The sequence below is a fragment of the Vigna umbellata genome, chromosome 4 (assembly GCF_029865625.1).
Source record: "Vigna umbellata cultivar VRB3 chromosome 4, Vumbellata_1.0, whole genome shotgun sequence".
Lineage (NCBI taxonomy): Eukaryota > Viridiplantae > Streptophyta > Magnoliopsida > Fabales > Fabaceae > Vigna > Vigna umbellata.
In genome coordinates, this window is record NC_142168.1 from 19963415 (window position 1) to 19991208 (window position 27794).

Consider the following 27794-nt stretch of genomic DNA (forward strand, 5'->3'; position numbering starts at 1 on the left):
ATAATTTTTGAAAAGTCCCGTGCGTTGCACAGGTAGAAATCCTAGTTTTGTTACCATGTTGAAAGCTCGAGACAGAGCAGTGCTGTAGAAAATTTTGTTTCCACAAATTAAGGATTATGACAGAAAAAGTTCATTTCTTTCTTCGGTGCTAACTAGAGTATATGACTCAAATTTCGAAAATATTCATCTGTTGGTGCAAAAAGGAGTACAGTATATGAAGTATGAACCCATAAAACTCTCTTATTCATTATTGCAACCAAACTTGTTTTTGTTTCCATCAATGCTGACACTTATAAATGTGGGTAGTCAATTTGAAGATGGAATCATTATTTAAGATGAATGCAAAACGTTAACATTATAAAAAGAAATAAGAAAAGTTACGCTTGCATTACACAATAGAAGACAATGAAATAAGCAAGTTTGTTCAACCTCAATACCTACTCCAGTAATCCATGCAGCTTTCGTTATCTTCCGTAAACTGCAAATTCTGTGATATAATTCAGAATACATACATTAGTCGTGATGAAGAAAAATATGAGACTTAATTAAGAGGTTTAAACATCATAGAAGAAAACTTATCCAAACAGTGCACGCCATCTATAATTTATTTATTGTAAGTAAAATGATGATTTTACGGAACTGTTAGTAAAGGCATTAACTAATTAAAGAAAATAGAATTGACAAATTCAATGTTTCAATTTTAAATTAATGAAGGCTGGTAGTGTCGGAGACATACAAGTAAAGAGATGCAATGATTAGTATCTAGACAAACAATCCTATTATATTTAAAAAAACTACATTCTACTTAAACAGAGAAATAATCAGCAACAAGTTCAGAGAAGAATTGAATTGAATTACGTACCTACTATCCTTTGAGCCACCTATGACACTTGGTAAAGTTCAATTCAACCATTACAAGTACATAGTCTATCAGTCTGTTCAAGAATCTCATGTAAGCAATTCTCCATGGTTGCCAAAGTAGCATTGATCCTAATAAGCCCCAAAAGCCTACAAAGAAACCTAGCCCCAAGCTCATGTATAATGCTCCATAGAAATTTGAATTCTCTTCTCCAACGATTGTTGGTTGTTGAGTTTCTTGTATTGTCTCATCTCCTGGACAACTTTTGTTGAGTTGCTCTCCACAAAGATTAATATTTCCTTCAAAACAAGAGCCATCAAAGGTTTCAAAATGTCTTCCTCTTGGGATTCTTCCACTGAGATTGTTGTTTGATAGATCTAATACACCAAGACTGTCAATGTTGGGAAGAGTAGAAGGAATATTGCCAGAGAAATTATTTCTTGATAAGTCTAGGAATTCCAGCGAACTTAATTTTCCAATTTCAGAAGGAATCTCTCCATGAAAATTGTTTCTTGATAAATTCAAAGAAACCAATTCAAGTAAATATCCAATCTCTTTGGGTACTTCACCTGTTAAACTGTTACTCGAGAGGTCAATGCTCTTAAGAAGATTCTCTGGATTCCAAAACTCATGATCCTGACCTTTCCACGCCAATAACAAGTAAGAGTCATAAATTTCGCTATAAGTTTCTTGACTTGAAATTTTTCGTTTCCTTTCAATTTCCCTTGGAATTGCTCTCCTTTCCAACAATGTGGTAAAATTTCTGAAACATGTTGGAATTTCACCTGACAAGTTATTCTTTGAGAGGTCCAAGACCTGAATTTGACTCAAATAGCAGAGATGCACAGGAACACTTCCAAAGAAGTGATTTACTCGCAAGCTCAGGATTTTCAATTGTTGCATATTTTCCCCTATCCAAAAAGGTACTGGACCAGACAATGAATTTTTACTCACGTCTAATAAAGCTAAGTTTGAACAGTTCTTCAATGTGAGTGGCAGTTCTCCAATAAAATCGTTGTTTCGTAGGACCAGAGCCTGCAAGTTAACAAGAGTACCCATGGACTGTGGAATCTTTCCAGATAATTTATTATTTCTTAGATCAAGAAATCCCAGAGAACTTAGATGTTCCCAACACTCAGGCAGTTGTCCCGTTATTTGATTATTTGATAAATCCAAAGTAATCATACCTTTTGTTACTCTATTTCTGCACAATAATGTATTTAAATCTGAAAACTTATTTCCTGACAGATCCAACGTTTGAGCTTGTGACAAAAATGTAGGAATTACACCTTCAAGTTTATTTGAATTTAGAATTATTGCACTTGGAATCAAACCTTCATCCCAGAGAAACTTCATCGTTAAATTTGGAATCGAACCTTTGAGACTGTTGTAAGACATATTCATCCTATTTATAAACTTTAACTTTTTCCAAAACCAATCTGGTACAAAGTCATCAATCCCCGCATCAGAAATATCAAGGAAGCTTAACTGACTTTGAGTTTGGAGCCAGCTTGGGAAGCTAGGACCCAACTTGCAAGAAGCTAGTCCCAAATTATCCAATTGAAAAGGTGGAAACCAGGTAGTACCGAACGTTAATGACAATGAGTTATCTGATAAGTCTAGTTCTACCAATTGGGACAAATTTGTGAGATGCAATTCATTGATATCGCCCCCCAAATCATTCTCTTCAAGACGAAGATACTGCAACTGATGAAGCAACCCAATGCTTTCTGGTACTTCTCCAGTTAACTGATTGTTGGAAAGACACAAAGTCTTCAAAGATGTAAAGGCTGAAATATTAGGTACTTTTCCAATAATCAAGTTATCAGATAAATCTAGCGTCTCGATTGCAGGGCTGTTGCACCTTGAGGAATTCTGAATGAAGCTAGAAATTTTCCCACTCAAACTGTTACTATTGAGGTATAATATCTTTAATTTGCATATGTTTCCAAGGGAAGCTGGAATCTCGCCTTTCAGTTTGTTGGTGTGAAGACTGAGAACTTCAAGAGAGTTTATTACTTTTCCGAATCCATCTGGAATGGGACCTTCTAACAAGTTATTCTCGAGGGAAAGGCTTTGAAGATTGGTGAAGTTGAAAACCCAGTCAAATATAGCCGATGTCAACAGATTAAATGAGAGATCAAGGGTGAGAAGAGAATGAGAATTTGTAACGTAAGCAGATGACACAAGAAAGGTTTTATCAGTAAGGCCGCAAGCAAACAAGTTAAGCTCTTGTAGTTTGGTGCTGAAGTTGAAATTTTCTTGAAATATTGATGTCTGAGTCAGATTATTAATAGAGAGGTCAAGGATCACAAGAGAAGGAAAGTTTAGATAGTGAGGAGACGACAGAACAATGTTATTACCAGAAAGATAAAGCTCTTGGAGATTAGGACTATAGTTGGACAACAATTGAAATGTTGTTGACGTCAGCTCATTATCAGAGAGATCAAGGATGGAAAGAGAAGTGGAAATATTGAAATGAGAAGGAAACAAAGGTGAAATATCATGATCTGAAAGAGTGCAATTGACTAGACTTAACTTTCTTAAGTTTGGAAGATGCTCACTAATAATTTGAAACCAAGGATGAGAGAAGCCAAGATAAGGAAAGGAATAGAGACTGAGAGTTGTTAATGAAGAGAGAGAAGATAGCCAAGTTTCATCTTTTATTTTAGGACCAGAAATTCCATCGAGTATAAGAGAATGCAAGAGAGGAAGATTTCCGACCTGGAACGGGAGTTCTCCGGAAAGCCAATTTCTTGACAGATCAAGATACCTCAAATTTGACAGAGTTCCAAGTTGGGAAGGAATTGCTCCAGAAAGAAAACTTCTTGAAAGATCAAGATACTTCAAATGTGACAGATTTCCAAGTTGAGAAGGAATTGCATGAGTAAGTGGATTGTCTGAAAGATTAAGATACTTCAAATGTGACAGATTGAGATATCTTAAGCTTTGAAAGGAGCCTATGGATGGAGGAATTTGGCTTCCAATGGAACGATCATTAGAGCTGAGATCCAAATATTGCAATTTTTGCAAGCCAACCAATTTAGTGATATTGATTGAACCTGACAAATAATGCGATTCTGATCCACGAAGATCAAGCATCTCTACGTGACCAGTTTCATTGTTGCATTCAATACCTTCCCATCTGCAACAATCTGTGTCATTTTGATCGTCCCTCCACGTGGACAGCATGCCATAGTAATCTCGGACACTTTGTTTGAAATTGAGGAGTGTTTGTCTTTCCCTCTGTATGCATTTAACTTGTGAACTCTGTGATAGCGAGTTGAATCCAAGAACGAATAGTTTGTTATGCAGAACGCACACTAACACTGCAAACAATATTTTGAGAAAGTAACTGTTCATTCCTGGTATGAAATTTCTGCTATGCTCTAAACCTTGGTATGAATAAAAGATGAAACAACGGCCTTACAATTATTACTTCCTCAGTAACAGGATTTAAGTAGTTGGGGCTTAATTTCTACGCCGTCTTTGTTGACTATTCCAAGCAAGGAAGAAAGTTTGGAAGTAGAAATTTCTAAATGAAAGGAAAATCGAAGGAAACTGCTCAGGCTAACAAAATGAGACAAAAAAATACATATAAGAAAATGAAATTAACTTTTATATATATATATATATATATATATATATATATATATATATATATGGATATAGATATAGATATTTATTTATTTGTTGTGTTTTCAATCCACACATAAGAGAGAACTAGGTGTTCAAAACTTTTCAATTACAATTACTTTTATGAAATACTTATTAATCTTATTCTGCAAAACATTTAAAATTTTATAAAATTATCATATAAACTATTGATTTAAAAAATAAAGCTTGATCAACTAAAACAGATAAGAGAATGTTGAGCGGCTCAACTTATCCATTTATTAGACAAGAACTAAGAAAGGTAGATTAAAAATAAATATTGAAAATAAACAGCTTTATCATTTTAATTGATTTTTATCTCTGATCGTTTATTATCTTGCATTATTATCTTACTAGTTTATTTATTTTCTCACTTGTTTATGTTTTAAATATTTTCACTTAATATTTAATTTTCTCAAAGTTATACTACTTCAATTCACCTAATATTCATAAAATTGATTCACGATATACATGATTTAAAAACTTAAATATAGAAAAGTATATTATTTATTAGTCTCATTAGAAGAATTCACAAATTAAATTAATTATATTCACTAGAAATAATCAAAGCATTAGTCAAATTATCGATAAATATAAAATGAGAAGTATATATTAGATTGATTACTTTGAACAATTTTCTATGATATAGAAGCAAGAAAACGCATAAATGCTTCTGGATTAGGAATTCTAACTCAGCTTGCTACAAAAAAAAATTATGATATAAAATGATATTTATAAAAGTTAAGATTGTAAATTTTCCTGGTTTAAAATCGTGAAAAACAAAAGTTATGGTAGTTAGAATAATCGTTATTCTTATTTTATAATATTTTTACAATTAAAAATTGTCACAAAAAGATATATTATATTTTATTATATAAGGTTTAAAATTGTCAAAAATAAAACAGAACGTTTTTTCAATTTTTAAAATTCCCAAAAATATTTATTAATTATTTTTCATTAAACATAGAACCAATAATTTAATATCTAATTTATTATAAAATATTCTAGAAGATGATATTAATAATTTTAATAATTTCACCACATTAAGAAAAATTAGTAATTTAATTGTGTGTGTGTGTGTGTGTGTGTATATATATATATATATATATATATATATATATATATATATATATATATATATATTTAATATGTAATAACTTATAAATTACTAGTTTTTACTCTTTTCTAAAAGTAATTAAATCAATAATTATTTACTATAATTCAATTTGACAAAAATATTTAGTTAAATGCATTTTAAATCACCACATCTTGTTTACATAAAATGTATGTAGCAAAATAATAACAAACTAGTTTATTAGATCTGGAAAAATCATAATATGTATGTGAAATCAATTTACTAAGTATATAAATATCACAAAATAATATCAAATTTTTCAGAAAAATTACAAAATTATACATCAAATACTATAAAATTACTATCAAGTGAAGATCCTTTCATGATGTTTTAGCACTTCGTGCACACTTTCTTCTTCCGGTAAAATTACAATCATATCATTTTAGCAAAATTAAAAATAATACTCAATATATTAAATTATACACATAAAATATAAAATACTTACGTATACATTACTCACACTACCAAAAATGACATCAAACTCAAAAATAAAAAATTGACTTTCTTTCATCCAAAAACGTGACACTTGTTAACGTCTTACACTTTTTTTTCAAAAGTTGCCATAACTTTCCTCTTAAATTAATAATTCCTCTTTCAATTGAAAATTCCGAGTCAAATCAAAATTTGAGAAATTGTAATTGCACTACTAAATCTTGTGGATCATCCTTTCTCAACAATTTGTTAACACAATATTGGCTGAGATTTCATTAAGGTGGGTAGGAAAGATGTAACATGTTTATCTCATTAAACTAGAAAACAAAATGGCCATAATTTAGCTTTCATGTAACATGTGTTTAGAAGTCTATCGACGTCATTTATTCTAAAAGTTCATACAACATTCTAGTAGAACCGAAGCAACAAATCATATTTTATTTTATTGTAGACATAATATAAATAAAATTATAAACTAAACTTATTCAGCACTTCATGAATTGAACGATGTCTCCATAACAATCTTTAACTTCGTGAGTTTTGGAGACTATATTCCATTTTCTTATCGACAAAACGAATGTGAGAGTGTTGTAAAAGAACAAGGTGCACACACAAACCACACAGAAAAGGGTTATGTTATTCAACTCAACTTTTACAGAAAGAATAGAAGCTGTGTTTATACAACTTAGTACATACAAAACAGAAAAGAATATCAATGAAACAGAACAAACAGTTTTATTGATAACTGTTAACTTTGACTTAAAAAACACCTAACACAACGTGACTTTTGCATTGATAACACCAACAACATCCATCAACCATTTAAACCTTTCAGCCTTGAAGGCTTTAGTGAATAAATCTGTCAATTGCAACACAGACTTGCAATATTCAATTCAAAGTTTTCCACTACACACTTGATCACGAATGAAGTGGTCAAGTCAAAGCTAGGACCCAAGTTGCAAGAAGCTAGGCCCAATCTAGGTAATTGGAAGGGTGGAGTCCAAGTGGTAGCAAACTTTAGAGACAATGAGTTGCCTGATAAGTCTAGTATTGCCAATTGGGACAAATTTGTAAATTGCAACTAATTGATATCACATAAGTTATTTTGCAATTGTATTACCTTTTACAAGTAATTTATTCTTTGTTTATAGTTTATCCAGCAATACCCTCCGACCTAATATATGTGCTTTCGGAATAGCCTTAGTTCTCCATATCAATTTATATGCACTACACACCTCCACATCTAGGATTCTCTATAGAATGTTATATGTTGACTTTATCGTGAAGACATCATTATCATCTTCCTTCCAAACATAGGTATATGGGCTTCCTTTCTTCACCCTTTGGCCATTTATAGATTGAAGAATTTGTAGCTCCTAAGATGTTTGCTAATCCCAACTAGTTCTCTTTCATGTTGATTCCACATCCATGTATTTTCCTCTCAACCCCAACCTCTCCTTGAGTTCTATCTTTACAATTAGAGATTGTATAAAGCCTAGGAAACCTAAAGCATAGTGGTTCATCCTGTTGGATACAAACAAAGTCCCACATGAGAGGTGGAGAGCAAGAGATGCTCAGTGTTTGACCATGGATCGTGAAAGAGAGAGTGTTAACCATGGTGTACTTGAGGATAAGAAAAAGACTTCTGCTGTAAGGGAGGTGGTCCTTTGTTTGAGGGGAGGATGTTGAGTACAAACAAAGTCCCATATCGGAAAAAATAAGAGATGAACATGGGTTTATATACACATAACATATCTCCATTATTAAGAGGCTTTTTGGAGTAGTACCAAAAGTAAATCTGTGAGGGCTTGACCCAAAACGAACAATATCTTATCATTGTGGAGAAAATTTAGTTGCTGAGCATCAGACACTTAAAGGTGGTTGGCTATCAATGCTTGGTTGTGGTTGGGCGGTGGCTTCAATATGGTTGTTGTTTCGCATTTTAATTGATGGCGCCTAGAGGTATTGAAATGACATCGAGTGATGACATCACTAACATGGAAAAAATGGATATTTATACATGTCTTCTACGAGGGTTTGACTAATTCTCTTCGACCCATGATTTCTCTCCACCTCTAGAGCAAATGAGAGAGGCCCTTAGAGGTTGTTTGAGGTGTTTAGAAACTTTCTACCTCTTCCTTGGGTCTTCAATCTTTATCCATGGTGTTTTTTCTAGGGTTGATAACGGTCAAGATCTATGAATTAAAGGTGTTAATGTGAAGGGGAGGCACAATTGGAGCATGGAGCAACTACGATGAACCTTGGATAAGGCTTGCATTTTAGCTTTGGTTTTCACTTCTTCTCTGTCTCTTCTATGTAAACCCTAAGTTCTCCATCATGGAGAATTAACCCTATTTGTTGAAATTAGATGTAATAAACTAGTTTTTTGTGTATTTGTGATATTAATACATATATTTTTCCATTTCAATGTTAGTATTTGATTTTCATGCTTAATGTTTTCTTTGGTTTTGCCACTCATCCATGATTTGTAGTTTTTAGGCATTGAAAAATGTCTTTTGAACCTAGAACTGAAATTCAATGCCTAACAAAGCTTGTATCTAGGAATAAAATTTTATTCATTAGGAATCTTAAAACTCTTGAACTTAATGCATTGGATGCTTGTTGAGTATTCAAGGAATTGAAATTTGATCAATTATCATGGATTCAAAGGCACTAGGAATTTGAGTATTTTTGTGAGTTGATTTTAACTTGAATATGGAATAGAGATGTTTCTGAAATGCATGAGAATTAAGTGAACGAAATATAGTCTTAACAATTATATATACTTTATATTCAATTTTTGTTGCAATTATTTCATAATAAAAGTATAAAAAGAGTTTCATTGTGTTTTTGTTTTGTTATGTATTTGAAATATAGATTGCGAGAATTATCATGCGTTGCGCATGTCTCTATAGAGAGAATAATATTTATTACTTGTTATTTTTTACTAATGTATTTGTTATTTTTATCTAACACTAATAAAGTTATATTAAAGTTTCAAATATCTCTTATAGCATGTCCCCATCTTTCTTCCCTGGATTTACATAAGTTTTTCTACTTGACCTATCTTCTTATTCTCAAAACTCTAACCCTAAAGAAAATTTCTTTGTATTTTTGTGAGTTCATTACACACCTTTTTTGATGGTTTGAAAAAAGATAAAAAGTATACTAGTGTTGAGATTATTGATTTTATGAGCATATATATACTTTCAGCAAAAATAACAATCTATCTTTTTACCCAGTTAACATGTTTCTGAAGTTAGAAATAATAACTTACCACAACAGGTTTTTGCTTGGTTCCCCTTTTGATATGTCTAGGTATTCAAACGCTATATTCATATATTTGCAGATTTTAAAATCTTTAATAAATTTTGTATTAATGCCCTATTTAGTCCAATCTCCCAACTTTAGTTTTGAAAAAATTCGCCTTGAGTCCGGACAACATTTCAAAAGCTTCTTAATATAACTTTACCTTTTGCTTGGTACTCAAGTACATCTATCTGACAACCTTTTTTTGTCCCTCATTTGTTTTTAAATTCGAATTTATTATACTTTTTATTTTCCTAATCAAATGACGACGAAGATGTGATACGAAATGTAATAATTTAGTTACACTAATTATGATTATAATGTTATCAAAGCCAAGAAAATGGCATGATAATAATAGATAGTGATAAAAATAATGCTAAAAGTGACCGTGGTTAATAATAATAATAATAATAATAAAAAGTGATAACTCAATTCGAATTGATAATTCTTCAACTGTTGACTTGCAGACTACGGTTATGATGTTACACTGCTAATTCTGTGAAGGGGATGGACCCAAAAAGTATCATGTGACAATTTAAGAACAATCGATGCACCGAATCAGTTAAAGTTTAATGTGTGTTAACATGAAGTAGTAATAATATTATTTTAGTATTCACAGATATCTTTTAAAATGAAACATCTTTGTTTGAACCAAGAAGAAGGACTACACTGTGAAGTATATGAATGAACCATAAAACTCTCTCATTCATTATAGCAACCAAACTTGTTTTTGTTTCTATCAATACTCATACTTAAAAATGTGGGTAGTCAATGTGAAAAACGTTCACATTATAGGAAGAAATAAGAAAAGTTACGCTTACATTACACAATAAAAGTTAATGAAACAAACTTGTTTCTTGAAACACCGATTTTGCATTACATTGTGAATCAATACCTACTCCAGTAATTCATGCAGCTTTCATCATCTTCCATAAACTGCAAATTCTGTGATACAATTCACAATACATACATTAATGTAGTCGTGATGAAGAAAAATTACAGACTTAACTAAGAGGTTTAAACATCATAGGAGTTGTCTCAAAACAAGAAAACTTAGCTAAACAGAACACGCCATCTATAATGTATTATTTAATGCTAGTGAAAATAATGATTTTCTGGAAAACTACTATTAGTAGGGCACTAAATAATTAAAAAAGATAGATTTGGACAAATTCAATGTTTAAATTTTAAATTAATGAAGACCGATTTGTGAGTGAGAAAGAGAGACACACAAGTAATGAGATATAATGAAGTAAAACGATGCTAATCAGCAATAGAAAGAGCAAAATTAATAAGTCTAACAACTTGATTAGTATGTAGATAAGCAATCTTATTATCTAAAAAAAGTACATTCTACATAAACAGAGAAATAATCACTAGCAAGTTCAAAGAAAGAATTTAATGGAATAGCGTACCTTTTATCCTTTGAGCTGCCTATCGAACTTGGTAATCTTAAGTTAAACCATTACAAGAATGTAGTCTGTGAGTCTGTTCAAGAATCTCATATAAGCAATTCTCCAGGATTGCCAAATTAGTATTGACCCTAACAAGCCCCAGAAGCCTACAAAGAATCCTACTCCCAAGCTCATATAAAATCCTCCATAGAACATTGAATCGTCTTCTTCACCACCAATGGCTGGTTCTTTAGGATTTTGTGTCTTGTCTCCAGGACAACTTTTATTCAGTTGCTTACCACAAAGATTAACGTTTCCTTCAAAACTAGAGCCATCAAAGGTTTGTAACTGTCTTCCCCAAGGGATTCTTCCACTCAAATTATTGTTTGATAAGTCTAACACACCAAGACGATCAATGTTGGAAAGAGTGGAAGGAATACTGCCTGACAAATTATTTCTTGATAAGTCCAGAAACTCTAGCAAACTTAAATTCCCAATCTCTGTAGGAATTTCACCACGAAAGTTGTTTCTTGATAAATTCAAAGAAATCAATCCAAGTAAATATCCAATCTCTTTGGGTACTTCACCTGTTAAATTGTTACTTGAGAGGTCAATGCTCTTAAGAAGATTCTCTGGATTCCAAAACTCATAATCTTGACCTTTCCACGCCAACAACAAGTAAGAGTCATAAATATCTCCATAAGATTCTTCTGGCGAAATTTTTCGTGTCCTTACAATTTCCCTCGGGATTACGCTCCTTTCCATCAATGTGGTAAAATTTCTGAAACATGTTGGTATTTCACCTGACAAGTTATTCTTTGAGAGGTCAAAGACTTGAATTTGACTCAAATAGCAGAGTTGTACAGGAATACTTCCAAAGAAATTATTTACTCGCAAGCTCAGGATTTTCAATTGTTGCATATTTTCCCCTATCCAAGAAGGTACTGGACCAGACAATAAATTTTTACTCACGTCTAATAAAGCTAAGTTTGAACAGTTCTTCAATGTGGGTGGTACTTCTCCAATAAAATCGTTGTTTCGTAGGACCAAAGCCTGCAAGTTAACGAGAGTACCCACGGACTGTGGAATCTTTCCAGATAATTTATTATTTCTTAGATCAAGAAATGCTAATGAACTCAACACTCAGGCAGTTGTCCCGTTATTTGATTATTTGATAAATCCAAAGTAATCATACCTTTTGTTACTCTATTTCTGCACAATAATGTATTTAAATCTGAAAACTTATTTCCTGACAGATCCAACGTTTGAGCTTGTGACAAAAATGTAGGAATTACACCTTCAAGTTTATTTGAATTTAGAATTATTGCATTTGGACCATCCCAGAGAAACTCCATCGTTAAATTTGGAATCGAGCCTTTGAGACTGTTGTAAGACATATTGATCTCATTTATAAACTGTAACTTGTTCCAAAACCAATCTGGTACAAAGTCATCAATCCCCGCATCCGAAATATCAAGGAAGAATAGCTGACTTTGAGTTTGGAGCCAGCTTGGGAAGGTTGGACCCAACTTGCATGAAGCTAGTGTCATGCTAAATAATTGGAAAGACGGAAACCAAGTAGTACCGAACGTTAGTGACAATGAGTTGTCTGATAAGTCTAAGTCTACCAATTGGGACAAATTTGTGAGATGCAATTCATTGATATCGCCCTCCAAATAATTTTCCTCAAGACGAAGAGACTGCAACTTATAAAGCAACCCAATGCTTTCTGGTATTTCTCCAGTTAACTGATTGTTGGAAAGATACAAATATCGCAAAGATTTAAACGCTGAAATATTAGGTAGTTTTCCAAAAATCAAGTTATTAGATAAATCTAGTGTCTCAAGTGCAGGGCTGTTGCACCTTGAGGAATTCTGAATGAAGTTAGAAATTTTCCCACTCAAACTGTTACTGTTGAGGTATAATATCTTTAATGTGCATATGTTCCCAAGGGAAGCTGGAATCTCGCCTTTCAGTTTGTTGGTGTCCAGTCTGAGAACTTCAAGAGAGTTCATTACTTTCCCAAATGCATATGGAATGGGACCTTCTATCAAGTTATCATCAAGGTAAAGGCTTTGTAGATTCGTGGTGCAGTTGAAAACCCAGTCAAATATAGCCGATGTCAACAGATTAAGTTGGAGATCAAGGGTGACAAGATAATGAGAATCTTTAATGGAAGTAGATGACACAAGAAAATTTTTATCAGTGAGACCGCAATTTCCTAAGTAAAGATTTTGCAGTTTGGTGCTGAAGTTGAAATTCCACTGAAGTATTGATGCCTGAGTTAGATTATTAGTAGAGAGATCAAGGCCCACAAGAGAAGGAAAGTTTGGATAGTGAGAAGACGACAAAACAATGTTATTGTCAGAAATATGAAGCTCTTGGAGATTAGGGCTATAGTTGGACAACAGCTGAAATGTTGATGACGTCAGTATATTATAAGAGAGATCAAGGATGGAAAGTGAAGTGGAAATGTTGAATTGAGAAGGAAACAAAGATGAAATATGATAATCTGAAAGACCACATTTGACTAGACTCAACTCTCGTAAGTTTGGAAGATGCTCACTGATAATTTGAAGCCAGGGATGAGAGAAGTCAAGATAAGGAAATGAATGGAGACTGAGAGTTGTTAATGATGAGAGAGAAGATAACCAATTTTCATCTTTTATTTTAAGACCGGAACTGCCATCAAGTCTAAGAGAACGCAAGAGCGGAAGATTTCCGACTTGGAAAGGGAGTGTTCCGGAAAGTGAATTTCCTGAAAGATCGAGATACATCATATGAGACAAATTTCCAAGTTCATGAGGGATTGCACCAGAAAAGCAATTTCCTGAAAGATCAAGATAACCTAAATGTGAGAGATTTCCAACTTGAGAAGGAAATTCTCCATCGAGACCATTACTTTTAAGATCAAGATACTCTAATTTTGACAGATTTCGTAGTTCATAAGGAATTGTCCCTGAAAGGCCTGACCGTGATAGATTGAGATATCTTAACCTTTGAAATGAGCCAATGGACACTGGAATTTGGCTTCCGTACAAAACATTAAAGCTGAGATCCAAATATTCCAAATTTTTCAATTCAAACAACGAAGTGATATTGATTGAACCTGACAAATAATGCGATGTTGAATCACCACGAAGATCAAGCATCTCTATGTGACCAGTTTCGTTGTTACATTCAATGGCTTCCCATTTGCAACAATCTCTGTTATTTTCATCATCCCTCCACGTGGACAGCATGCCATGGTAATCTCGGACACTTTGTTTGAAAGTGAGGAGTGCCTGTCTCTCCCTCTCTATGCATTTCAAATGTGAACTCTGTAATGGCGAGTTGAATCCATGAACGGGTACTTTGGTATGCAGAAGGCACACAAACGCTGCAAATAAGATTTTTAGAAAGTAACTGTCCATTACAATTTTCCTGAAATGAAATTTGTGGTATATGCTCTAAACCTTCTTATATGAATAAAAGAACAACACTTCCATTACAATTATGATTTGCTTCGCAACAGTATGTAAGTAGTTGGCATTGTACGAACGAGTCTTAATTTCTTGGCCTGTCTTGTTGACTTTCGAAGTCAAGCAACGAAGAAAGTTTGAAAGATAGAATTTTCTAAATGAAAGGAAAGTCGAAGGAAGCTCCTCAGGCCAACAAAATGAGACAACAGGAATGCATACGAAAATTACATTAACTCTTTTACCATGTATTCTCTTTTTACTTTTTTTCTTTTTACACTCCTATTGTTCAGGGTTTCTGAGAAGAGTGATTCTCCCTGCACCTCACTGCCTTCGTCCTGCACCTCCAAAATATATTTTAATTCCAAGTATACCCTTAGCACAGTCAACGATAATATTTTGGTCACAGACTTCTTCCGCAGTTGGAAATGCGAAAAGGTGGACAAAGAAAGCGCATTTCGAAGTGCGTTAATTAGTTGTTGTCGGAGTTCGAATGCCGTAGGTTTTTATTTCTGTAGGTTTTTTAATTTTTGTTATTAGGTTAATATATTTTATTTTATTAGTTTTATTAGGTGAGTATAATAAACGGCTTAGACTAACCGCTCTTGGCCGGACTTCAAATACCGTTTATGTTTTATTTCTATATGTTTTATAAATTTTTTTATTAGGTTAGTATATATTTATTTTATTAGGTTTTATTTTTATTAGGTTAGTATAATAAATTTAATTTTTGATGGTAGTTGTTAAATAAAATGTTTTCTTTTAATATATTTTTATTTATTTTATTTGTTTGTTAAATTTTATTGAATTTGTTATTTTTTAACATATTATTATTTTCGTAATATATCATTTATTATGTATTTAATTTTATTTAATTTTTTATAAAATTGAAATAATTATTAAATTTTTTATTGAATTAAATTATAATTATTATCTATAAATTTTGTTAAATATTATTTTGGATTTATTTATAATTTTTTAATTATTTTATATGTATGTTTTTAAATTCGTAGCATAAAACATAATAAAAGAAAAACATGCACATATGAAAAACGCAATTTAAAGTGCCACAAACATATAAAATACACTTCAAAATGCGACCACTAAAAAGCGTACTTCGAAGTGCGGTTAGGAAACATTAATTAATTAAATTTTTACTTTTTATTAAATAAAGAATAAAGAAGTAAAATTGAAAATGCAGAATAAAAATAATCAAGCGTAGGAAGAATCACTCATAATGGAAATACACTTCTATTGTTTGGTTCCATATTCACCTAAAAAAGAGTGTTAAAAAAAGAAATAAAACATGTGTTGTGTTAATTAATGACTACGCGTGCCTAATAATTAATGATATTCATCCGTGCATTCTGCAGAAGCTGAAAAAGCAGTGTCTGAGAAGCAAGCTATTTGATTTGGAACATAGGTCTACCTCTCATTGAAGTTTTAGCTGCCCAACACGCTTTTCGGTCAAAGACATTTAAGATTGCCACCTATAAATCTTTTTGATAGGGTATCCGGATAACTTTTAATACTCTTTAATGGCAGGATCTTTTAAATGTCTTTCAATTTAAATTTAAAAAAAAAATATTTATTTAAAAATTATATAAATTTAAAAAGTGATATATATAAATTGATAAAAACATAAAACTACTATAATAAAAATATAAAATAGATATCAATTTATTTTAAATTAATTGAGCATTGGCGAAGTGCGTGAGCAACGTAATTACTGATAACATCATCAATATGCATGGGTGATTCATATGTGCTAAATTTGTAACTTGATATATTTATAGTTAATTGGTAGATATTTTTTTTAATTTTTCCTTTTAATGAAACTATTATTGGTCTGGCGGAAATTTAAAATCATTATCTATATCATATATTATCTATAACTGTAATCCAATAATTATTATTGATATAATAAATTCTGATACAATATCTACTCCAATATAATATCTAGTCTTAAAATTGTAGGTTTTCGGTTTCCTCTTTTAGTTAAGTGGGATGATAATTTTTTTTTAAGTTTTCTTGTGAATTAATGAGAAAGTGTCATGTGTTAAAATTTTCCGCTTCCAGTTATATATATGGATATAGACATAGACATATACGAAGAACTAAAATTCTAATGAGAAAAAAAAAATTAATTTATTTTTCTTCAGTAATATTTTTCTCTCCATCTCTCTTTCTTTCATCATAGTAAGCATGTCTTTTCTAATATTCATCAAATATTTTATTTTTATCTCTGTACCTTACCTTTTCCTTTTCTTTCATTTTTCTCTCCTCAAAATTTTCTTTCAATTTCCTTTCCATGTGTGAAACAAACTGATCAACAAATAATTTGTGATAGTTACTAACTTGATGAACACTTTTAGAACTAGTATTTGTCATAAGTATAAAAAATAAAAATCAAATTTGAAAAAGTATATATAAAAACAAGAAACATCAATATGAAAAATCGGAACTCTAACACCAATTGATGAGAAACTAGGGGCATTATATTCATTTTGGGAAAGATATTGAAGCCACACTACAAAAAAATGAGAAGGTGAGCGATAAGTAATGAGAGTTGATTGCCACATATTATCTTCATAAGATCAAAATTAGGATTCTTATTATAACACCCATTTTTGGATGCCACAAGTAATTAATTAATATAAGAAAAAAATAACTTCTGATACCATTATAAAATAGTGTAAAATTAAAAACTTTATTTCATTATCTTGAAAATAATTAAAATCATGTGGAGATAACAATTAATCTAATTATTTCTAAAAATAAACCCCATTAATTTGAGCAGGACCTATATCATCTCGGTTTTCTATAGAACCGATGTCATATAATCTTTTTGCTTTGATTTTCTACAAAACAGATGTCAAAAGGTTAATCAAAATTTCAAAATTACCACCAAAATTTATCACTTTTTATTTTATTACCAACCTTTAGGCTTCAAATTTATAATTAACCGAACTCATAGAGTAGATATTGTTTTTGTTATTGAGATAACTATTTTCATATGTCTTCCTAGGGTTAAATTTGCGAAAGAAATAGAGGTTATCACTTCCACAATTTTCTTTTTCCTTTCTTTGCGAACCACTGTTCACTCACTACAAACCTCAATAACCCCACCGTCACTTCTCTGCACCTCGTTGTCGCCATCGCGCTACGCTTGTTCCTCACTGTCACCATCGCACAACATTTGTGCCTCACTATCGCCATCGTGTTGCGTTCATCTCTGTTGTCATGATGAGCGTGGTTGTGGTCAGATTAATATGTTGTTAATGTTTGTGTCTAGGTATTGTAGCATAAAGGTGGGATTATGTAGTTCTATAAAACACGATTATTGTTGCATCCTTCTCCATTGTTGCTTAACTATGAGTTCCCAAGTTTCTATTATCATCTTGAAAATGTATTTTAATATGAACTTATAATTGTCTATTATGTTGTCTATTTTTTATATATGAGCTTATATACATAGGAAGAATCCATAACTCTATGTATGAATTTCATATATTTGTGTATAAATTTACATGTTTTGTTAAATAATATGTTATATGTTATAAGTATGTTATTAATATTTTTTGTTTTTTTATTTTATTTTAACAGATATATGGTTGAGCATTGGAATTTATAATGGATAAAGGACCCACTTCGAGACCTATCAAAAGAGCCACTAGATTGAGAGAACTCTTAATTAAACAAGCTAGTGGTGCGAGGACACTTGTTGTTGACGTCATCATTGGTCTGGCTATCAATCCACATGTAGAAGTCTTCAAAAGCAACTTAGGAGTATTGGGACATTACAAAAATATCCATCCTTACTCCATATTTCAATCATGTGTTTGAAATTGATTGAAACATATTATTTAACTTGATGTTATTTAACTTATAGTTTGATTATTTTTATAATATTACTATTGATATTACAAGAAAAGAGGACAAAAGCACAATGAACCCATCTTTTTCCTTTCTATTGGATTTAATTTATTTTCCGTTCATATCTGTGCATTTATTTTTATATATTTATAGTCTGTTTTTATATTGTTTTAAACAACTATATATATATATATATATATATATATATATATATATATATCAATTGTACTTTTTCCTTATTATTAGATAAAAACACACATTTTCATCCTTTCTTTTCTCATAACATGGTTTCAGAGCCAATTTAAAGCCTATCCTAGCGATATTTCTTGTTTCTTGGCCATTTCTATTCCACTCGTTGTCAGGTCGCTATCAGATCACTCAATTTCTACTATCACGCTCGAGATGTCTATACCTCGACATGAAGGGGGTGTTGGAAGTCCCACATCGACTAGAGATAAGGCCAAATTATAATATATATATATATATATATATATATATATATATAAGTGAGGTGTAAACCTCACCTTACAAGCCGGTATTGTGGGGATGAGTTAGGCTTAAACCCACTTTCTAATATGGTATCAGAAGAAAATAAATTCTTGATCACGTTCTTCCGCAACCAATTGTGTTACTACTAAGATCTTCATCTTCTACCTTTCGTTCTTGGCTTTCCTATAATTTATTCTCCTTCTATGGATAGTCCCTCTGTTACTCTCGCATCGTTATGTTTTATGTTTTGACTTTACTTTCTAGGGTTTTAAATGAGAATTTTAAGGAATCTGGAGGAGTTTCCAGAGATTTGGGTTATGAAATTTTTGTCCAATTTGAGGTTGTGAAATTCAATGGCTTCTGCAGTTGTTCCTTCTTCTAATAATTCTCAAGCGCAGTCACATTCCTCAACTCTCGGACTTTCTAAAGAGAAAATTCATGGTCTATTGGAACTTCTTCCTCAATCTAATCCTACAGCCACACATTCTACTGATCTAGTGAGTTCTCATAATGTTTCTACTTCTTCTCAGGATCAAGGTAATATTTATTCCCAATGGATTCTAGACACAGGTGCTATTGATCATATATCCAATTCTTTGTCTCATTTTATTTCTTATCATAGAATCTCACTAATTATAGCATGTATCACTACCCAATAAGAACTCTTCATTTGCTCATTTTTCTGGCAAATTTTCTCTATGTTCACACCTTAATTTACATAATGTCTTGTTTGTTCCTAAGTTTTCAGTCAATATTATTTCGGTTACAAAGTTAACTAAATCTCTATCTTGTAAAATTACCATTTCTGAATTTTCATGTGAAATACAAGACAAATCAACCCTGCAGATGATTGGAAAAGCTGAAGAAAGAGATGGATTGTATGTCATGATAGTTCCTACATCCACACCCCTTGGTTCACCAGCTGCTATTACTCCTGAGAATTATATTGCTTATTCTACAATAAGACATAACTCTATAGATATTTGACACCCTAGACTACGACATTTTTCTTATTCTTGTTATATCAAATTACGCACCATGTATGACACTTTACCTAATACAAAATACACTCATTATGATACTTGTCACTATTCTAAGCAAAGAAAATTGTTTTTTCAATTAAGTACTACTATTTCAAAAGCTCCTTTTGATTTAATTCATCTTGATATTTGGGGGCCCTATTGTACTTCTTCTGTTAATGGTTTCAAATATTTCTTAACTATAGTGGATGATATGTCTAGATACACATGGATTAAATTGAAGGCAAGTAAGTCAGATACAAGATCACAATTTATTGGCTTTGTTTCTTATATCAAAACACAATTTGACATTGATGTAAAAGTTGTTAGATCAGATAATGGTAATGAGTTTGCAATGACAGATTTTTATAGACAAAATGGGATACAACATCAATTATATTGTGTTGAAACACCTCAACAAAATTGAGTTGTTGAGAGAAAACATCAACACATTCTCAATGTTGCTAGATCTTTAATGTTTCAATCCCATTTGCCCATAACTTTCTAGTCATTAATATTTTACCTTCCAAAGTTTTGGCATATTTTTCTCCATCTCAGCTGTTACACAATGTTAAACCTGACATTACTTACTTACGAGTTTTTTGCTCACTTTGTTATGCTTCAACTCTTCAAACTCATAGAACAAAATTTCAACCTCGTGCAAGAAAATGTGTTTTACTTGGTTTTAAAACAGGAGTGAAAGGCTACCTTTTGTTAGATTTCAACTCTAGGGAAATTTTTCTATCAAGAAATGTAGCATTTTATGAAAACATATTTCCTTTTCTTACTAGTGACAAGAACTCACCTATTGATACACAAAATTCCTTGGATTTTATCACCAAAATCATTTCCTGTCCATCACCTCTTTTCTCAGAAGTTACTAACACTAGTGCAGAATTGGCTTTTAACGTCTCCCAATAGACGTCCGTCCACAAAAGCCCCAACGTAAATAATTGACCGGTGCCATATTAGTAAATAAGTGGAACTCTAGACGTTTGTCCTGGGTCGAGCCGAACGTCTATAATATTATACACGTCCAGCTTTGGCGGACGGACGTTTAATAGGCTGAACAAGTGAACCCCTGTCAGCCTTTGAACGTCCGTCCTTGGTCGAGACGGACGTTTATAATGTTATGAACGACCGTCCTAGGTGACGGACGTTTAATAGGCTGAACAAGTGAACACATGTCAGCCCTTTGAACGTCCGTCTCGACAAGGGACGGACGTTGATAATGTTATGAACGTCCGTCCTAGGTGACGAACGTTTAATAGGCTGAACAACTGAACACATGTCAGCCCTTTGAACGTCCGTCCCTTGTCGAGACGGACGTTTATAATGTTGTGAACGTCCGTCCTAGGTGACGGACGTTTAATAGGCTGAACAAGTGAACCCATGTCAGCCTTTGAACGTCCGTCCTTGGTCGAGACGGACGTTTATAATGTTGGAACGTCCGTCCTAGGTGACGGACGTTTAATAGGCTGAACAAGTGAACACATGTCAGCCCTTTGAACGTCCGTCCCTTGTCGAGACGGACGTTTATAATCTTATGAACGTCCGTCCTAGGTGACGGACGTTTAATAGGCTGAACAAGTGAACACATGTCAGCCCTTTGAACGTCCGTCTCGACAAGGGACGGGCGTTGATAATGTTATGAACGTCCGTCCTAGGTGACGGACGTTTAATACGCTGAACAAGTGAACACATGTCAGCCCTTTGAACGTCCGTCCCTTGTCGAGACGGACGTTTATAATCTTATGAACGTCCGTCCTAGGTGACGGACATTTAATAGGCTGAACAAGTGAACCCATGTCAGCCTTTGAACGTCCGTCCTTGGTCGAGACGGACGTTTATAATGTTATGAACGTCCGTCCCCCAAGGACGGACGTTTAATAGGCTGAACGTTTTCAAGTACCCATGCCAGCCCTTAAACGTCCGTGTCAGGGGGACGGACGTTTACGAGTTTGTGATATACTTATCTGTTATGTTTTCTTTTGGTAACAAGTTTTTTGTTTTAAACAACAACATTTTGATATTCCAAACACAATGCAAATCATAAAGAAAGTGTTATCGCATATAGCGATAAGATGGAGGGATTTCAAGACAAGGCTGACACGACTATATGTCTTTGGAGATAGACAACATGAAAATCCATCTCAGCATTATACCTTCACAGAGGAGGATTGGATGCAGTTTCGTGCATCTAGAGAGTCTGAGGAATGGAAGGTATGTTTCTTAAGATCGTCTTTCATTGAGTTTTTATGATTTTACACTTACTTATATACATGGTTTCACAGGATAAAAGGTTAGCCGCCCAAGAAAGACAAAGGTTAAACGACGCACCCCACTTGTTATCACGAGGTGGATATGCAAAACTGGAGAAGAAACTGAGAAAGTCTAGAGCCGATGCCTTGGGACTTGAGTCGCCGAACCTAGCACCTGCACCTGCTAGGTACGAGCTGTGGAAGGCTGCTCGGACTAAATTTGATGGGAACATGACATCTTCCTCAGCTGCCTTGATCTCACAGAGAATTGTAAGTTCAAATTATAAGCAGTTATTTGATTGTGTATCTATCACAGCATGTCTTCTAAGTAACTTGGTTTTTTTATGCGCAGGATGAGTTGGTTGAGCAGCAGACTCAGGGCACATTTGTTGGCCAAGGTAGGGACGACATTCTGACAACGGCCATTGGAAGGCCCGAGCACCCAGGACGTGTACGTGGAGTTCCTGGGGCGATTGGTCTTCGTGACTATTTTGGCCCTACACAGAAAACCCCCCAATCAATGAGTCAGGAGACACTGAGGCAGATGGATCTTCAGTGGGAGGAAAGACTCAACCAAAGCATGAGATCAATGGAGCAATGATTCATGGAGCAGCTACAAGAACAAAAACAAATACAAAGAGCGCTTGAAGAAAAGCTGCATTCCATGACGCAAGGCAACATGGGGGCCGATGAAACTCCCACACCACCTCGTGTCAGCACTAGAGGATCATGCTCTGCTGTAGACCCCACTCAGTATAGCGGTCAATATGAGCTGTTGGTTGATGGGGATCCCCCACGCATTGTGACTGTCGGACGAGTGCTTGAGGGAGGGGAGACCATTCATGGTGTTGCCATATTACCCCAGCACGTGCGTGTGACCATTGACGAGGTTCGGGATCCCCAGGCTCAAGTGCATGTACCCACTCCAGAAATTAACTTTGTGGTGGAGGCCATAGGATCATTTGACGTAAATTCTTATCTTCAGTTCACACGTCCTCAAAAGCAGCCAATTCATGATACAGTCATACATGAAGATGATGAGATGGCTGAAGCGGAGGATGATCCTCTATCAAAGTTAGTGACAAAATTACCCAGATTGAAGAAAGCATCATTAGAACTATACTGGGATTTGAGGGTATTTGGTCTTCCCCCACATGTGCTAGTTTATATCACATTTTCTGATGCATTGGAGGTGATTGGGGGAGACAGGATGTTGAATATTTCCATCATTCAGCTGTGGTGCATGTAAGTTAGTCAATTTGGTCTTTCATATTACTTTTATTTACATTGTTATATAGTTTCTAACAACTTAACTTTGTTGTTTTAGGTACATGGACACAATCGTTGTAGACCAAGGTCGGTCTTCCATGTACGGATTTGTTGAACCTCAGACCATTCAACCGTCTGGTAACACACTTCAAAACAGACAAGATTATTTGCAAACATGGATGGATGAGACAAAAAGAGACGTATACCTTGTGCCATACATTGACGGGTAGGTGCTGTTATATGTGGTCAGTTTATTATTATAGTTTCCTTAATTAGTTGAATAACTATTTGTCCTTCGTGATAGGTTGCACTGGCAGCTGATGGTCATCATTCCCAAACAATGTAAAATTATATGGTTTTGTTCGTTGCACAGGAGGATGAAAACTGAGTTGAGAACCATGCTTCAAGGGTAAGTGTTTCTCCAAAAATGACTTTGAATTTGATGTTCACCTTCAACTTTTATGATAAAATAGTCATATTAATTATACTTTGTGTTTTCAATCTGTACAGAGTTATTGGTAAATCTCGTGGTCAACTGGTTCAAATTTTGTATCCAAAGGTTGTAAGTCATTTATAGTTTCTAATTCATTTATGTTATTGAATGATCTAAATTCTTAACTATTTAGTTTGTTATTTTAGTGTAACCACCAGCTAGATTCATGGGAATGTGGCTTCTATGTGATGTGTTGGATTAAGACCATCATTCGAGCAGTCATTACAGATGACTGGAATGAGGTAATGATGTATACCTTCAATACATTACAAATCATATTCATCTTCAACTATATATGAAACAATAATGAATCTTTGTTGAATTTTGCAGCGCTTCAAGACTACATCGCCTATTACAGAAGACACAATTAAACAGATAAGGCAGGAGTGGACCGCTTATCTTCTGCAAAGATGGAGTTAGGAATAGTTATATTTCTTGTTGAACATTGTTTAGTTTTAGTTTAAGTTTTATGTTGATAGTTTGGTAGTGGATTGAACTCCACATTAAGTAGAACTTTTTTTATATAAAACGCATATTTATATTATTGCAAAATTGTTCTGGGACATTTTTCTGCTTTTCAGGTGTGGTTTTATTGAAAAAATAAACTAATTTAAAAAAAAAACGCCCAGTAGACGTCCGTTAGTGCACAGTCGGACGTCTATAGACGTCTGTCAGTGCACACACGGTCGTCCACCCCCCAGCTCCTACCTAAAACAATTCAGCAAGGTAGACGTCCGGGGGGAGGAGGCGGACGTATATATAGACGTCCGTCCTGACACAACGGACGTTTATATAGGCGTCCGTCCAGACACAACGGACGTTTACATAGACGTCCGTCCTTACAAAACAGACGTTTATATAAGCGTTCGTCCAGACAAAACGGACGTTTACATAGACGTCCGTCCTGACACAACGAACGTTTACATAGACGTCCGTCCTGACACAACGGACGTTTACATAGACGTCCGTCCTGACACAACTGACGTCTGCGCGACGTCACCCACATAAACGTCGGGCGTACGACGGACGTCAAAAGGCCAAAATATCGGACGTCTAAAGCCCTTTCTGCACTAGTGTAATCAACCCTCTTTACCACCTACATCTTCTTCTTCTATTGTTCCAGACCCTGTTATTTTTTCTTCTCAACCTGTTTTTGTTGAACTTGCCACTGCTACTCCACAAAGGAAATCAACCAGCCCAAAACATAAACCACCTTATCTACAGGATTATAATTGCAACATGTTATCTACTTCTTTCGCCACTCAGTCATCCACAAGTACCTTATATCCTATCTCTTCATGTCTCTCATATGATGCATTATCATCTCTTCATAAATCATATGTCCTTAATCTTTCCCAAGTTGGTGAACCTAAAACCTATAACCAAGTCATCAAACATGATTGTTGGAGAAATGTCATGGATCAAGAAATTGTAGCTTTAGAAAATACCAAAACTTGGGTTTTGACTGATCTACCTTATGGAAAGCAACCTATCGGATATAAATGGGTATACAAAATAAAGAGGCATCCTGATGGGAGTATTGAATGATACAAGGCAAGGTTAGTAGCCAAAGGCTACACACAACAACAAGGCTTAGATTACTTTGACACTTTTTTCACCTGTTGTCAAACTCACAACCGTAAGATCAGTTATAGCTTTAGCAGCTTCCAAACATTGGTATTTATATCAACTAGATGTAAATAATGCTTTTTTACATAGGGATCTGGATGAAGAAGTGTATATGTCTCTTCCTCTTGGGTACAAAACAGAAAAACCAGGGCAAGTTTGCAAGTTGTTGAAGTCTTTATATGGACTCAAGCAGGCCTCTAGACAATGGAATTACAAGTTGACAACTACTTTACTTTCTTTGGGTTACATACAATCAAAATCAGATTATTCACTTTTTGTCAAAAGTGATTATGCTCATATCACCATCTTACTTGTTTATGTAGATGATATAGTCTTGGCAGGTGATGACATCCAAGAAATCCAAACTGTGAAGGCTCTATTGAATGCAAAGTTCAAGATTAAAGACTTATGCCAACTCAAGTATTTTATGGGCTTAGAAATTGCAAGATCTCAACAAGGCATTAATTTGTCACAAAGAAATGTTCCTCTAGAGTTACTAGAAGATGTAGGATTGTTGGGATGTCAACCTGTTTCTACTCTTATACTACCATACACAAAATTTTCCCATACAAAAGGGAAACCCTATTTAGATATACATGCCTATAGAAGACTTCTTGGCAGGTTATTATATCTAACCAACACAAGACCAAATTTATGTTTTGTTGTTAGTACTCTCAGTCAATTTCTTTCCAATCCTTTGGAAGATCACTATGCAGCAGTAATAAGGATCCTGAGATATATCAAGAACAATCCAGGACAAGGATTATTTTTTCCCTCTAACACAAAACATGCTCTCTCAAGGCTTTTAGTGATTCTGATTGGGCTGTTTGCCCTGACACTAGAAGGTCTGTGACTGATTTTAATGTGTTCTATGGCGCATCCTTAATCAGCTAGAAATCCAAGAAGCAAAGTATTATATCTAGATCATCAACCGAAGCAGAATATAAATCCTTAGCCTCCACAACATGTGAAATTCAATGGCTTCTGTATTTGCTCCATGATTTGAAATAGCCTATACCACAACCAATTCTTCTATTTTATGACAATCAATTTGCTATACAAATTGCAAAAAATCCAACCATGCATGAGAGGACAAAGCATATTGAAATTGATTGTCATCCCATAAGGGATAAAGTTCAAGCTGGTGTAATTAAGCTCCTACCCATTTCTACTTCAGCCCAACTTGTAGACATTCATACTAAAGCTTTGCATCCAGCACATTTTCAATTTTTGTTGTCTAAGCTGAGCATTAAGGATATATATGTTGCAGCTTAAGGGGGATATTAGATTTAATTTATTTTTTGTTCATATCTATGCATTTATTTTCATATATTTATATTCTGTTTTTATATTTATATTCCGTTTTTATATTGTTTTAAACAACTATATATATCAATTGTACTCTCTCCTTATTATTAGATAAAAACACACAATTTTCATCCTTTCTTTTCTCATAACACTTTTGTTTCCTTCCTTCATTTTCCTTCCTTACCAACAATACATTCCCCTAAAGTGAACACAACAGAAAAGTGGAAGTTAATATATCCATGATTGGGGCACTTACACTTCTAACACTGCACGAGAAATCTCAAAATGAATTGTAAGATATAACTTTTCTTTAAATAATAATATTATTGTATACAAATTAGATGTTAAATTTTATTTGTTATGTTATAGCACTCCTTGGTTGAGTAGAACTCTCGAGATAATTTCACTCTAGAAGGTCGTCATAACATTTTTGCTACTACAACTGGATGACCTAAGCACCCTGAACGTATGAACGTATGTGTGTTGTTCGATCAAGAGTTGACATTCAAGATTATATTGGAGGCTCCTCTCGTGAGACTTCATACTCTTGAGGATCATATTAGAATTTAATTTATTATCTACTATAATCTACTCCTATATAATATATAAAGTAGGAGGGGATGTTATTATGTGACGTGTAAAAAAAATAGATGTCCACGTGTCAAAATTGTAGGCTTTCATGATGTGAGGTTGATTTCCTGTTTTATTTAAGTTTTCTTATGAATTAATGAGAGTGTCACATTTTAAAATTTTGTTTCTCATGCTTCATCAATTTTTATAGATATAGATATATATATGAAGATTTGAAGTTTTGATACCAACTTATGAAAAACTACAAGAGATTATTTTGAGATTCAATTTTAAAAAAATATTGACGTCACACTCAAAAAGATGAAAGATGTGTGATAAGTCATGGTGTTGATGGTCACAAGTTACCTTAATTACGATTCTTATAACGCATAATTTCAAAAGAAATCTAACAAAGATAAAACTCAATTTTTTTTTGTCAAATTCATATATGTCTGGTTATATTACAAAGTATATACTTTATAGGATGAATTGAAAACACCTATCAATTTCACATTTATTCTCACATTTATTCTCAATAACTAATATTTAATACCCATTAATATTAATTCTCATTATATTATATGAATCCTTATCTTTTATATTTAATTTAAAAATAAAAATTACAAAAAAAATTTAAAA

The 27794-nt window shown here is 33.5% G+C and overlaps 1 protein-coding gene and 1 pseudogene across 2 annotated transcripts; both read right to left on the bottom strand.

The window, feature by feature from the left end:
* Nucleotides 1-201: 201 nt before the first annotated feature.
* Nucleotides 202-4279, bottom strand: LOC124824053 (receptor-like protein EIX2). Its single transcript, XM_088113897.1, has 2 exons — nucleotides 863-4279; nucleotides 202-487 (listed from the first exon to the last, which is right to left on the bottom strand). The coding sequence occupies exon 1, from the start codon at nucleotides 4220-4222 to the stop codon at nucleotides 866-868; it is 3357 nt and encodes a 1118-aa protein (XP_087970023.1). The 5' UTR covers nucleotides 4223-4279; the 3' UTR covers nucleotides 202-487; nucleotides 863-865.
* A 5799-nt stretch (nucleotides 4280-10078) lies between these two features.
* On the bottom strand, nucleotides 10079-14200 carry LOC124831778 (receptor-like protein EIX1; annotated as a pseudogene). Its single transcript, XR_015785683.1, has 2 exons — nucleotides 10805-14200; nucleotides 10079-10334 (listed from the first exon to the last, which is right to left on the bottom strand). The product of XR_015785683.1 is annotated as a receptor-like protein EIX1 (transcript).
* Nucleotides 14201-27794: the final 13594 nt, after the last annotated feature.